This window comes from Oncorhynchus clarkii, chromosome 13 (genome assembly GCF_045791955.1).
Source record: "Oncorhynchus clarkii lewisi isolate Uvic-CL-2024 chromosome 13, UVic_Ocla_1.0, whole genome shotgun sequence".
Classification (NCBI taxonomy): Eukaryota; Metazoa; Chordata; class Actinopteri; order Salmoniformes; family Salmonidae; genus Oncorhynchus; species Oncorhynchus clarkii.
In genome coordinates this window covers 28,714,065-28,730,106 of record NC_092159.1, presented here as the reverse complement: position 1 = coordinate 28,730,106, position 16,042 = coordinate 28,714,065, and the positions used below count along the sequence as shown (strand labels likewise).

Genomic DNA, 16,042 nt, shown 5'->3' with positions numbered 1-16,042 from the left:
AATAACAAAGCGAACTCCCTGCCCGTTTCGGTAAAAAGCTGAGGGATGGGGCTGGAGAAATGAAACCATCCATGATATCAACATTATAGTTTTAACCATGTTTTGAGGATATACAGTGTTTGTTTATATTTACTGTCAAACATTGGAGTTTAAAAAAAAGCTTGTATTTTGGGTTCTGATGGGGTACGACAGTTGAACTAAGCTCATGAGGCATCTATAAGTGAATTCTTCAAGAAACAGATGGGTACATATCATTAATGTATACATCCCAAAATGGATGTAACAACTGCTGATTGCCCCTTTAAGACTACATATTCAGCTAATCTAATAGGAGATATTGAGGACTACAGTATTTCAGGTATTGTCATTGGATGCATTTGATCGAATTGTTAACGTTTTGTTGATGGTCCACTCTTGATGTTCTACATGTTACAGTGTAGCTTCAGTCACTCCTACAGAACAACATTAAAGTGTAGAACTCCTTTACTGCATATTGGTTCAACGACTGCAGAGACGGTACTTACTGGTGTTAAACAGATCTCCGCAACCTCCACTTGTTCCTCATTCTCCTCTTTCAATGTGACAGTCATCTCCCCTCCTCCTCTTTCACTCCAAAAACTGCATCCTCCTCTTTCTCTTCCTCCTCCTCTTTCACTCAGAACGATCTTTCTCTTCTCCTTTCACTGTAACAGCCTCACGCTCTACTTGCTTTTGTATTGTAACATCCTCCTCCTCTTTAATGAGAGCTTCTTTCTCCGTCCAGCAGACCTCCTCTTCTTTATCAGGAGGAGAGTAACTTAGTGAACTCATGGTCGGAGATGTTAGCTAGCTAGCATTAGTGACTAGCCTAGTTCTAAGCTAATTTAGCAAACCAGCTAGCTGACAAACAACATAAATATATAATTAAATGGGCCAACAAGTACATACGGAAGAAGTGTGTTTAATACACAGCGACTAATATACACCAAAACAGTGTAAAGAGCTTGAATGTTGTAGCTATGTTTGCTAGAAAGCTACCGAGGTGTCTGACTAGCTGTTGTTGTTGAAGGAGCGTCCCGTCCACTAGATTATACGTCACACTGGCAGCGTCGCCTGAACCTAAAAGACGCACATCGCCATCTGCTGACTGGAGTGGGCAAGTTTCACTTTTCATTTATTTAAGTCGTTCAAAGAGAAGCATGTGTTGATTGATTCGTGTTTAATGAGTGAGTATTTAAAACAAACTTTACACCCACTACATATTTGCATTGAACCATACTTCTGACATGGATCATTTTGACCCCAGAGGCATATCTTTTATCATAGCCAAAATGTGGTTTATTCAATTCTTCCAATTTTCATGACTTTGTCAATCAACTTGTTCTTAATAAATCTAAATCATGGTTTAGTGTTTCTGTGTCAAAATGGACTTTTAACAAATTCAAATCCTTTGGAGTTATTTTGACCCCAGCCAAAAGCACCTTTGATAAATAGGACATTTATTTCAAATCAAAGTCACATTATATTGGTCACATACACATGTTTTGCAGATATTATTGCAGGTGTGGCGAAATGCTTGCGTTTCTAGCTCCGACAGTGCAGTAATTTCTAACAAGTAATATCTAACAACTTCACAACATATACCCAATACACACAAATCTAAGTATTTGAATCTAGGTTTCTCTGTAGACATGATCCATCCCACCAGAGGGTGGAGGGGCTCCTGTATCAGTGGTTTTGACCAGATAGGCACCTGCAGACACACAGTATAGTGCCTCACATGTATTCTCCTAAGATTGGATTTTTCTATACCATGTATCACATGACTGTACAAAACTGCCAGCGGTAGAAAAATCTGCCAGCGATATACAGTGCATTCGTAAAGTATTCAGACTCCTTCACTTTTTCAACATTTTGTTACATTACAGCCTTATTCGGAAAGAAATTCCCCTCATCAATCTACACATAACACCCCATAATGACAAACCATTTGCAAATGTATTTACTTAAGTGTTCAGACCCTTTGCTAAGAGACTTGAAATTGCTTTCAGGTGCATCCTGTTTCCATTGATCATCCTTGAGATGTTTCTACAAACTGATTGGAGTCCACCTGTGGTAAATTCAATTGACTGGACATGATTTGGAAATGCACACACCTGTCTATATAAGGTCCCACAGTTGTCAGAGTGAAAACCAAGCCCTGAGGTCAAAAGAATTGTCCAAAGAGCTCTGAGACAGGATTGTGTTGAGGCACAGATCTGGGGAAGGATACCAAAACATTTCTGCATCATTGAAGGTCCCCAAGAACACAGTGGCCACCATCATTCTTAAAAGGAAAAAGTTTGGAAGCACCAAGACTCTTCCTAGGGCTGGCCACCCGGCCAAACTGAGCAATCTTGGAATTTTGGTATTTTATTAGGATCCCCATTAGCTGTTGCAAAAGCAGCAGCTACTCTTCCTGGGGTCCACACAAAACATGACACAAATCAATAAACAAGACCAGCTCAAGTACAGAACTACATACATTTGGGAGAAGGGCCTTGGTCAGGGAGGTGACTAAGAACCCGATGGTCACTCTGACAAAGCTCCAGAGTTCCTCTGTGTCGATGGGAGAACCTTCCAGAAGGACAACCATCTCTGCAGCACTCCACCAATAATATCTTTACGGTAGAGTGGCCAGACGGAAACCACTCCTCAGTAAAAGGCACATGACAGCCTGCTTGGAGTTTGCCAAAAAACACAGAAAGGACTCTGACCATGAGAAACAAGATTCTCTGGTCTGATGAAACCAAGATTAAACTCTTTGGCCTGAATGCCAATATTCACATCTGGAAGAAACCTGGCACCATCCCTACTGTGAAGCATGGGGGTGGCAGCATCAAGCAGTGGGGAAGTTTTGCAGTGGCAGGGACTAGCAGACTAGTCAGGATCGAGGGAAAGATGAACACAGCAAAGTACAAAAAAAATTCCACTGATGAGGCTCATAGAACAGGGGAGAAATAATTAGGGTTCTACATTGTGACATCATTAAAATACTTCTATTACAATGTTACAACATTCTACATTGTGACATCTAAAATACTCCTACTACAATGTTAAAACATTCTACATTGTGACATTATTTCATTGATATCAGGATATCAATACATACTCCTTCATGTATGTATTTTCTGATGTTTGATCAGAGATCTTTTATCAGAGTATCTCTTGTCACATTGATCACAGCTATGAAGTTTCTCTCCCGTGTGTGTTCTCTGGTGTGATACCAGGCTGCTTGACTGAGTAAAACTCTTCCCACATTGATTACAGCTATAAGGTTTCTCTCCTGTGTGTGTTCTCTGGTGTGATACTAGGCTGCTTGACTGAGTAAAACTCTTCCCACATTGATTACAGCTATAAGGTTTCTCTCCTGTGTGTGTTCTCTGGTGTGATATCAGGCTGCTTGACTGAATAAAACTCTTCCCACATTGACTACAGCTATAAGATTTCTCTCCTGTGTGTGTTCTCTGGTGTAGAGTCAGATGGCTAGATGTAACAAAACTCTTCCCACATTGATTACAGCTATAAGGTTTCACTCCTGTGTGTGCTCTCAGATGTACTATCAGCCAGCTTGAGTGATTAAAACTCTTCCCACATTGAGAACAGTTATAAGGTTTGTCTACTGTGTGTATTTTCAGGTGGGATTTTAAATCTGTTGAACTAACAAAACTCTTTCCGCAGTCAGAGCAGTGGTAAGGTTTCTCTCCTGTGTGTGCTCTCAGATGTACTATAAGACAGCTTGAGTGAGTAAAACTCTTCCCACATTGATCACAGCTATAAGGTTTCTCTCCAGTGTGAATTCTCTGGTGAGTTTTCAGGCAGCTTGACTGAGTAAAACTCTTCCCACATTGATCACAGCTATAAGGTTTCTCTCCAGTGTGAATTCTCTGGTGAGTTTTCAGGCAGCTTGACTGAGTAAAACTCTTCCCACATTGATCACAGCTATAAGGTTTCTCTCCAGTGTGAATTCTCAGGTGTACTTTTAGTGATTCTGATCTTAAGTAACTCTTCCCACAATCAAAACAGTGGTGAGATTTCTCTCCTGTGTGTACTTGCTGGTGTATTTTAAGTTCTGATGAAGATTTGCAACGTTTCCCACAGTCAGAGCAGCAGTGAGATTTCCTATCTGTGGGTCTCTGCTGGCGTTTCTTGAGGTGTTCTGAAGTGGAGAGACCCTTCTCTGCCTCGTTAGCATCATGATGTTGAGGCTCCCCAGAGGATCCACGATAGTCCCGTCTCTCTCCTGTGTGAACAACAAGTCAGACAGATGATTAAAGGCCCACAACAACGGTAATCCACTGTTAAAGGTGATGCCAAAAGCGTAGCCATGATGTTGTACAATTGACGTCTGTAATGAATGTTAAAATTACTTCAGAATTGTCTTAAGACAGTCAAGTGAGCAACAATAGTCCTATTTAGTCATATTTACACAATAGTAGTAACATCGATGATTGTAGGCTAGAAATAAGTAAGAGTTGTTGAAATCCTAAGCAGTGTGCCAGGCTACTTTTGGTCTCCAATATAGGCCCCTTTCTGTGTTTGCTAAAATTGCAACAAGGGTGATGCACATGCAATTTGGGTACAGAAACACCTCCCTGGATTATAAATCATTTACTATTTCAGGTGAAACATGGAAACTAAAATGTCATGACATTTCATAAACTGATCACCAGATCATTTTGTGAATAATCCCACTAGGCTACTCTGTAATGTGTTGTCATTCTCAATGTCCTGAATAAAGAAAAATAGCTCTGTGTGTTGTACTATAGCATATACATCACGGAACAGTTCTCTACACATTATGTGCTAAGTATCTCTGTGTCCAGACAGACTAACGAGACCCTACTATAAATCAAGCAGACAATAACATTATAAACATCAATTTGTTAGGGATGTTGGAGCCAACGTGGAGCACGGCATAAACGTCTTTAGCAGAGTAATGAACGAAGAAGCATTTTGATTGTTGTTGCATCTCGTGATGTTTGTCATTTGACTGGCATGCAGAAAATGATTTCATGGATCAGCTGATGATAGTTGAACATGTGACTGTAACTAAACAGCTACTGTATTAAGTATTATGTGTAATTATTGAAGAACAGCATTAATGAGTGTCGATTTGGGTGTTGTGAATCAACTTAAGGTGACTCTCGGATTTAGCAAACTGAAATCATTTAGGATTTCTGTGCCCATGAAAACTGTTCTTCCAGCGTAACATAAGGAGACACTAAATGTTACGTAGTTAGATAGCAATTCAGATTTTACCGGAAACTTCAGGAGCATAACGTCAGATTTTAGGAAGGCCAGCAGCAGGTCGGTTGGTTATTTTCTTCTGGTTATATTGATCTCTGGCTTCCTCAAGTCATTTGTGTTAATGATTTAATCAAACGCTTGAAGCATCAGTTCAGTTCAAGTTCCGCACAAACAGTTGATTTGATAAAACACAAACAGTTGATTTGATTAAACACATACAGTTGATTTTACTAAACACATGCCGTGTGTCTATATGGAAAAATATATGACATAACATTTCAACCTACCAATTGGTAGAAAGAAAAATATATTTTGTATTTATTTATCTGGGACAGCCCTAGAACATACAACATACATGCATTCAGACCCCTTCCCTTTTTACACATTTTGTTACGTTACAGCCTTATTCTAAAATGGATGACATTTTTAAAAGTGCTCAATCTGACATTACAATACCCCTTAATGCCATCACAATAACCCATAAAAGTGAGAAAAAAAGATTAGAAATGCTTGCATACCAGTGGTTGTATCTCTGTAGGACATGCCAGTAGGCTACAGTAGATTGTATCTCTCTAGGTCATGCCAGTAGGCTACAGTAGATTGTATCTCTCTAGGTCATGCCAGTAGGCTACAGTAGATTGTATCTCTCTAGGTCATGCCAGTAGGCTACAGTAGATTGTATCTCTCTAGGTCATGCCAGTAGGTTACAGTAGGTTGTATCTCTCTAGGCCATGCCAGTAGGCTACAGTAGGTTGTAACTCTCTAGGTCATGCCAGTAGGCTACAGTAGGTTGTAACTCTCTAGGTCATGCCAGTAGGTTACAGTAGCTTGAAACTCTCTAGGTCGTGCCAGTAGGCTACAGTAGGTTGTAACTCTCTAGGTTATGCCAGCAGGCTACAGTAGGTTGTAACTCTCTAGGTTATGCCAGTAGGTTACAGTAGGTTGTATCCAAGAGGAAACAATGATCAAAGAGTCGAATTTGGTCAACAACTAAATTAATGGCTTATTTGCTATGTGAGGTTTACTTGATCCAACAGAAGTTTCGTGGTGCTTAAGTTATGTGGACACGTGACATACCAACAACTTTGATAAAAACACTATAGGAGTTGTCTCCAGATCGCTATGGATATTCATGCTAGTAGCTCTCTCTAGCTACCTCTACCGGGTGGACTGTATAGAACGGTGTGTTCATCTCTGTCAGATATGAACCTCTACCAGGTGGACTGTATAGAACAGTGTGTTCTAATAAAACACCATAGGAGTTGTTTTCAGATTGCTATGCATATTCATGCTAGTAACTTAGCATCTCTCTCCATTGAATACAGGCGGTTGACGTCAACAACCCTCATAGAATATATTTTTTACAAAAATAGATTACAATAAGACGAAGTATCCAGCAATCCAAAGAAAGGGTAGGCGGGAGCTAGAGAACCCTCAGTGCCGCTTTGTGGACAACGACTCCCCTTGTTTGGGCAAAGAGACATCTTGTCAGTATATCCATAATCTTTGGTGTAGCCAACCCAACTCTCACATGGCACTATTGGGGGGCAAGGTGTGTAGTAAATCATCACTACATTAAAATCACTACATGCCGTGCCCCCCAGTCTGCGGTCAGCAGATAGACCCTTCTCAAATATATATGTTTAGTCCCTTTTTGGAAACGGAACGGAGAAAACAAGGGGTAGCTTGTTGTCTACGTCTTCTGATTCTAGACATATCAGTTATCATCCTAGGGCCCACCGTTGAAGAGGTATTGACGAGCCAACTCCGAATATCCAAAGTTAAAAACACATTTAAGGCGGTACTTACTGGTGTCAATGAGATCTCCTATCTCCACCTCTTCGTCTTTCAATGTGACAGTAATCTCCCCTTCCTTCTTCACTCCAAAAACTGCATCCTCCTCTTCTTCCACTCTGAAAGAGTCTTCCTCTTCTTTAACTGAAACGTCTTTCTCTTCTTTTTTTACTGTGACATCCTCTTCTTCCTTCTCCTCTTTCACGACAATGTTCAGCCCCAGAGCTTCTTTCTCCGTCCAGCAGACCCCCTCTTCTTTAACAGGAGGGGAGAATTGTAGGGAGCTCATGGTCGGGGATGTTAGCTAGCTATCATTAGCAACTAGGCTAGTGCTAACTTAACCAGCCAGCTACTATAGCTGACTAATAAAAAATAACGTAATATCAAATTAAATAGGTTAACAAGTAGATACGACAGAAGTGTGTCTAAAACACAGTAGCTAATATACACCGAAAGCGTATAAATAGCTTGAATCTTTCGGCTATGCTGGCTAGAAAGCTACCGCAGTGGTTGACGAGCTGTTTCTGAAGAACCGTCCGCTAGATTATACGTCACGCTGGCAGCGTCGCCTGAAAGCCGCACATCGCCGTCTGCTGACTGGAGGGGAAACGCAGTTGAGGATCATATTTTATTTTCAGACAAAGATGATATTTAAATGGATTTAATTAAATAATACTATTATATTGAGACATACAAAGACCTGACTGTGTTGATTGATTAGTGCGAACAAAACAATGTTTACTACAGCACATTTAAGGCAGTTTCATTAAGTCAAACAACATCTTAATAAGTAGCTAGCTACTGTAGGTCTATACTTCTCCTACATGGTGTAACAATACATCATGTAGATGTATATAATGAACAGACTAGGTTTATACTGCTCCTACATGGTGTAACAATACGTCCATTCAAAAGTTTGGGGTCACTTAGAAATGTCTTTGTTTCTGAAAGAAAAGCAAATGTTTTATAAACAGTGTGCCGTCCTTCTTGTTCTTTAACAAATTATTTTGTAAACAGTGTTTTTGCATGCAGCAACTCAACCAGTCTCTGAACAGTTGATGTTTAGATGTGTCTGTTACTTGAACTCTGTGAAGCATTTATTTGGGCTGCCATCCGAGGTGCAGTTAACTCTAATGAACGTATCTTCTGCAGCAGAAGTTACTCTGGGTCTTCCTTTCCTGTTGCGGTCCTCATGAGAGCCACCCATACCTTGTCACAACACAACTGATTGGCTCAAACACATTAAGAAGGAAAGAAATTCCACAAATTAACATTTTACTAGGCACACCTGTTAATTGAAATGAATTCCAGGTGACTACCTCATGAAGCTGGTTGAGATTATGCCAAGAGTGTGCAAAGCTGTCATCAAGGCAAAGGGTGACTTTCCAGCCAATTGTGTCAAAAATAGGTTCATTACTCAAGGCTTTGAGCAACACAGAATTTAGAACAGCCAAATTATTATAGATGGTGTTCCACACCCCGTAGAGCGTGCTCAGCATAGCCTTTATGTCATTATTATAGATGATGTTCCACACCCCGTAGAGGGTGCTCAGCGTAGCCTTTATGTCATTTCCTTAACCACTGGCTGTGTTCGAGAGCATCAAATCCATGCTGCATCGTGGGTAAATGGTGACTGGCTAACTGATTTATAAATAATAATGAGTAGTTATTTATGATACAGTATCATCGGTAACAATTGTGTACAAGCCACCTAGCTAATAAAATACTGGGGCTTGCGGTCATTAGTTACATTTCAACCACAGCGATTCCCCAATTGAGGCGCAACAGTGTTCACCCGCAAATGCATGAACACCGGAAATAATAACTAAACCAACGAATGAGAAATGGTGGAGGCTACCAGAACGAAGAGACATTTCTTTCCGAATAAACGTGGTGAGTGAAAAACGTAATTAAATAGCTCACTCCCTACCCGGTATCTCATTCTACTGTTATACGACTCTGTATGCGTTGTTTGTTGGCAACCTTGTTATTTACGAAGGTTTTGGAACGGATTCCTGTTGGAACGTTCCACAAATTATACCCACCCATCTGGGCTCGGTTTCCCAAACGCATCTTAACACTAGTAAGTACTGTAAGTACTAGTAAGTACTGTCTTAAAAACAGAGGCATGAACTCTGCAGTTGTTGAACTGATGTGTGGTGTTAAAGGGGAAATATGCAATAGCTACATACATATTTTGACTTTTTAAATGTGTTTATTTATAGCCATTGATTCTTGAAGAATATAACACATGCCTCATGAGCTTAGTTCAACTGTTGTACTCCATCAGAACCCAAAATAAGCTTTTTCTTTTACTCCAATATTTAGAAATAATGTAAACCAACATTGTATAGCCTCAACATGGTTAAAACTATAATGCTGATATCATGGATGGTCAGTCCTTCCATCCATAGGTCTGTCAATGATTTTGAAAGTAGTTACATTTCTCCAGCCCCATCCATCATCTTATTACCAAAACACTGGTGGAATTACAGCTTTGTTATTGGTTGAACTGCAGATTGGTTGGTTGATTGTGTGGCTTTTTTAAAGGGGCTATCTAGGATTTAAACAGCAACAAAATGTCAGCCCTGAGACTTCGTTTGGTAAACAGCTGAGGGATGGGGGCTGGAGAAATGTAACCACTCTCAAATTCATAGAGAAAGCTATTGTAACAACCATAACCCTACACCTAGCTACCCCATCAAGAAGTTCAGACTTCTTGGCATAACAGTTATAAGGTGTTGACTTGACAGTTCCTGGACCCAGGTTTGAGTCCAGCTCTGGGCTACCCCCTGAATTGACTACAGTATAAATACAAGGACTGGCTGTCCATAAGGTCAAAATGATAGTTTTAACCAGATTCCGAGGTTATGCAGTGCTTGTTTACAAACAGTGGGGTTATAAGAGCTTATGTTTTGGTTTCTGGCGGGGTAATACAGTGGAAACATTTGAGGCATGTCACTTTGTTTACATACCCTACATTACTCATCTCATATATATATATATATATATATATATATATATATATATACACTGTACTCTAAACCATCTACTCCATCTTGCCTATGCCGTTCTGTACCATCCCTCATTCATATATCTTTATGTACATATTCTTTATCCCTTTACACTTGTGTGTGTATAAGGTAGTAGTTTTGGAATTGTTAGGTTAGATTACTCGTTGATTATTACTGCATTGTCGGAACTAGAAGCACAAGCATTTCGCCACACTCGCATTAACATCTGCTAACCATGTGTATGTGACAAATACATTTTATTTGAAGTTATATTCTTCAAGAATCAATGGTTACATAGTAAATGGGTCTTTCTAAAACTGCCAGTGTAGATTTCCTGTGGGGTTCAAATTGTTAAAGCTGTAAAGGTGTTGATAAGTAATTAGCTGTGTTAGAATACTCATACTAACTGTACTATTTGTGAAGTACATTTAGTATACAGTATGCTTATTGGCCATAGTATGATTTTTTTTTTAATTACATTTTTTTTATTTCACCCTTATTTAACCAGGTAGGCAAGTTGAGAACAAGTTCTCAGTTCTCATAACTGCGACCTGGCCAAGATAAAGCAAAGCAGTTTGACACATACAACAACACAGAGTTACACGTGGAGTAAACAAACATACAGTCAATAATACAGTAGAAAAAAACAAGTCTATATACAGTGTGAGCAAATGAGGTGAGATAAGGGAGGTAAGGCAATAAATAGGCCATTGTGGCGAAGAAAATACAATATAGCAATTAAAACACTGGAATGGTAGATTTGCAGTAGATGAGTGAGCAAAGTAGAAATACTGGGGTGCAAAGGAGCAAGATAAATAAATAAATACAGTAGGGGATGAGGTAGTTGTTTTGGCTATTTATAGATGGGCTATGTACAGGTGCAGTGATATGTGAGCTGCTCTGACAGCTGGTGCATAAAGCTAGTGAGGGAGATAAGTGTCTCCAGTTTCAGAGATTTTTGTAGTTCGTTCCAGGCATTGGCAGCAGAGAACTGGAAGGAGAGGTGGCCAAAGGAGGATTTGGCTTTGGGGGTGACCAGTGAGCTATACCTGCTGGAGCGAGTGCTATGGGTGGGTGCTGCAATGGTGACCAGCAAGCTGAGATAAGGCAGGACTTTACCTAGCTGGGTCTTGTAGATGACCTGGAGCCAGTGGGTTTGGCGACGAGTATGAAGCGAGGGCCAGCCAACGAGAGCATACAGGTCGCAGTGGTGGGTAGTATATGGGGCTTTGGTGACAAAACGGATGGCACTGTGATAGACTGCATCCAATTAGTTGAGTAGGGTGCTGGAGGCTATTTTGTAAATGACATTGCCGAAGTGGAGGATCGGTAGGATGGTCAGTTTTACAAGGGTATGTTTGGCAGCATGAGTGAAGGATGCTTTGTTGCGAAATAGGAAGCCAATTCTAGATTTAACTTTGGATTGGAGATGTTTGATGTGAGTCTGGAAGGAGAGTTTACAGTCTAACCAGACTAGAGGTCGACGATTATGATTTTTCAACGCCGATACCGATTATTGGAGGACCAAAAAAGCCGATACCGATTAATCGGCCGATTTCAAAAAAATTAAGTAATAATAATTTGTAATTGTAATAATGACAATTACAACAATACTGAATTAACACTTATTTTAACCTAATATAATACATCAATAAAAATCAATTTAGCCTCAAATAAATAATGAAACATGTTCAATTTGGTTTAAATAATGCAAAAACAAAGTGTTGGAGAAGTAAAAGTGCAATATGTGCCATGTGAACATTTGAAAGTTGGTGGTTCCTTTTAACATGAGACTTCAATATTCCAAGGTGAGAGGTTTTTGGTTGTAGTTATACCTTTGACTATTGGATGTTCTTATAGGCACTATAGTATTGCCAGTGTAACAGTATAGCTTCCGTCCCTCTCCTCGCCCCCACACTCGAAGCAGCGTTACCCATCGCTCCACAAAAGCTGCGGCCCTTGCAGAGCAAGGGGAATAACTACTCCAATCTCAGAGCGAGTGACGTTTGAAACGCTATTAGCGCACACCCAGCTAACTAGCTATCCATTTCACATCGGTTACACCAGACATTGGGCTGACAGGCTTGAAGTCATAAACAGCGCTGTGCTTGCGAAGAGCTGCTGGCAAAACGCACAAAGGTGCTGTTTGAATGAATGCTTACGAGCCTGCTGTTGCCTACCATCGCTCAGTCAGACTCCTCTATCAAATTATAGACTTAATTATAACATAACACACAGAAATACAAGCCTTTAATATGGTCAAATCCGGAAACTATCATTTCGAAAACAAAACGTTTATTATTTCAGTGAAATACGTTTTATCTAACGGGTGGCATCCCTAAGTCTAAATATTATTGTTATATTGCACAACCTTCAATGTTATGTCATAATTACGTCATAATTACGTACAATTCTGGCAAATGAGTTCGCAATGAGCCAGGCTGCCCAAACTGTTGCATATACCCTGACTCTGCGGGCAATGAACGCAAGAGAAGTGACACAATTTCACCTGGTTAATATTGCCTGCTAACCTGGATTTATTTTAGCTAAATATGCAGGTTTAAAAAATCTATACTTCTGTGTATTGATTTTAAGAAAGGCATTGGTGTTTATGGTTAGGTACAGTCGTCCAACGATTGTGCTTTTTTTGTAAATGCGCTTTTGTTAAATCATCCCCCAGCGTTGCATCGATTATATGCAACGCAGGACACGCTAGATAAACTAGTAATATCATCAACCATGCGTAGTTATAACTAGTGATTATGATTGATTGATTTTTATAAGATAAGTTTAATGCTAGCTAGCAACATACCTTGGCTTCTACTGCATTCGCGTAACAGGCAGTCTCCTCGTGGTGCGCAATGTAATCAGGTGGTTAGAGCGTTGGACTAGTTAACTGTAAGGTTGCAAGATTGAATACTCAGAGCTGACAAGTTGAAAATCTGTTGTTCTGCCCCTGAACAAGGCAGTTAACCCACCGTTCCTAGGCCGTCACTGAAAATAAGAATGTGTTCTTAACTGACTTGCCTAGTTTTATAAAGGTATAAAACATTTTTTTAAACAAAAAACAAATTGGCACAATCGGCGCCCAAAAATAACGATTTCCGATTGTTATGAAAACTTGAAATCGGCTCTAATTATTCGGCCATTACCTAGTTATTTGTAGCGAATAGCGGTGAGGCAAATAGCAAGTAGCTCATGGATGTGAGTTTTAACAAGACTGTATCTCCGGTAGGGCAACATCTGAACGGTTGATTGTCAAGGGCAATGAATTCCATTATCTTGTCGTTAATGGATTTCCATTATCTTGGCAGTAATGCATTTGATAAGATGGTTGTTGCTGTCAGGGGGAGGTTGAGGTGATGTTATGGGTCCTACAGTAGGTATATGATGTTGTGGGTCCTACAGTAGGTATATGATGTTGTGGGTCCTACAGTAGGTCTATGTTGTTAGGTGAAGTTATGGGGTCCCACAGTCGGTCTATGTTATTGTTAGGTGAAGTTATGGGCAATTTTTTAAACACTTAGTGGACGAACCCTCATTGTCAGGCTGATGGCAAAGCTAGCCAAAGAGCATTTTACTGGTTTAAGTGTTTTTTAAGTATAAAGCAGTTGATTTGCAACAATAACACAATACATTCAAACGAGCCTTACAGTTATAATCCAAAAGTGATGTGAAATACACTCATAAGCAACCTGTAGATGGAGGCTATATTTGCTGTCAGCCTATGAGAACTCCCCTGAGTTTTCCGCCACGGTGGTGAAACGGTGGTGAATTAGTAAATAGACACAGAGCTTAATGTGAGTTTCCTTCAGTAGCACTCCTGATCTTGCATTCAGAATACTTTGTGAAAAACTAAAATCTTTGCTCACCAGTTTTGCTCCAGGCAGATATACTACGTCCATAACTAGTGGTTTCCTCATTACCAGAAATACTACATCCATAACTAGTGGTTTCCTCATTAGCAGATATACTACATCCATAACTAGTGGTTTCCTCATTACCAGAAATGCTACATCCATAACTAGTGGTTTCCTCATTACCAGAAATACTACATCCATAACTAGTGGTTTCCTCATTACCAGATATACTACATCCATAACTAGTGGTTTCCTCATTACCAGATATACTACATCCATAACTAGTGGTTTCCTCATTACCAGAAATACTACATCCATAACTATTGGTTTCCTCATTAGCAGGTAGGAGTTTCTGCAATCAAATTGCATGTGCATTGCCCTCGTGCTGCAATTTAAGCAAACACAGAAAGGGGCTTATATTGAGATCAAGTCGTCTGGCACACTGCTTAGGAATTCAACAACTTTAATAACTTTCTTCTAGCCTACAATCATCGATGTTTCTACTGATGTGAAAACAAGACAAAATAGCACTTTCTCACTTGACTGTCTTAAGACAATTGTCAAATAATTGTAACATTCATTACAGACATCAATTGTTGTACAACATCATGGCTACACTGTTGGCATCTTCTTTTACAGTGGATTTCTGATGTTAACCATCTGTCTGACTTTGTTGTTCACACAGGAGAGAGACATGACTATCTTGGATCCTCTGGGGAGCCTCAACGACCTCATGATGCTGACAAGGCAGCTGCTCTGACTGTGGAAAGAGTTTTGTTTCTGCAGGATGTTTAGAATCACACCAGAGAATACACACAGAAGGGAAACCTTATAGATGTAACATATCTATTCCCACATTGATCATATCTTGCAGTCTTACTAAACATCCGAGAACACACACAGGAGAGAAATCCTATAAATGTAAACAATGTGAGAAGACTTATAGTCAGTCATTCAGCCTGCTATCACACCAGAGAACACACACAGGAGAGAAACCTTATAGCTCTGATCAATGTGACAGGAGATACTCGGAAAAAATATTTCTGATTAAACATCAGAAAATACATACATGAAGGAGTTGTTTCATGATATCAATGAAATAATGTTTTAACATTGTAGTAGGAGTATTTTAATGATGTCACAATGTAGAAACCTAAATGTTTGTCCCATGTTCTATTGATTTTAGCCTCAGGGGGAAAATCCAGGCTCTGAATTGAAAAGTGTACTATTTATGTGGTCTAACAAAAAAAGAGTTGTGTTGCACTTAGCGTTGGCGACCCACCGGAATCAATATGTATTTTCTACAAGTTGTCTTCTACCCAATGATGTTTACATTATTCCCAGATTCCGTGTGGTTTTTGAGATGTTAGTTTTAATGAACAAAGGGGTGTACATTTGGTGTTGATATTTTATATTTACAATTCATGTAATATTTAGTAATCATGATTATTTATGCAACCAACTGACAATTTTTGGTTGCAATTATATTGACATTGTTGCCCTGCTTTCATTCTCAGATGAGCCAACCCAAATGTACTAGAGCATGACATTGGGGACTGGGCCCCAATCCAACAACATGCCTATCGAGTGAACCCTGAAAAGAGAGAGAATCTCCGCAGTGAGGTGGAAAGTTACTAAGGATATTGCAGGAGCTTCCTCTTGAAATCAGACATGTCAGTGGTAAGGACAACTTGGTTGCTGATTGTCTCAAGGGTGGGCAGTCAAAAAGTTTTGTGTTTGCCAGTGCGTTACCATGGATCACAATTTATTTTGACTGCAAGTTTTTCCGTATTGGAGATGAGTTTTGTTTGAGTTCTAGCTCTTTTTTGTTTAGCACGTGGGAAAGGGGGATACCTAGTCAGTTGTACAACTGAATGCATTCAACTGAAATGTGTCTTCGGTGCACTGATTGGTGTCACCTCGTTAGTCAGTATGTGTTACACCTGTGCTGGCTTGTCCATCTTGTTAGTGGGAAGGTGTTTCATCTGAGCTGGTCCAGGTTCTATTTAAGAGCGTCTGGCCCAGTGCTCCAGTTGTCTAATAGATGTGGAGAATCAACACCTTTAGTTGCGCCACTTCCTGTCTTTGAGTTTGGTGTGGGTTTTT

General features: G+C 39.9%; 1 protein-coding gene across 1 annotated transcript; it reads right to left on the bottom strand.

The window, feature by feature from the left end:
- Positions 1–1,183: 1,183 nt before the first annotated feature.
- On the bottom strand, positions 1,184–7,588 carry LOC139364467 (zinc finger protein ZFP2-like). Its single transcript, XM_071101250.1, has 2 exons — positions 7,078–7,588; positions 1,184–4,261 (listed from the first exon to the last, which is right to left on the bottom strand). Exons 1-2 carry the CDS (start codon positions 7,349–7,351, stop codon positions 3,135–3,137), a joined length of 1,401 nt encoding a protein of 466 aa, XP_070957351.1. The 5' UTR covers positions 7,352–7,588; the 3' UTR covers positions 1,184–3,134.
- Between the last annotated feature and the right edge of the window lie 8,454 nt (positions 7,589–16,042).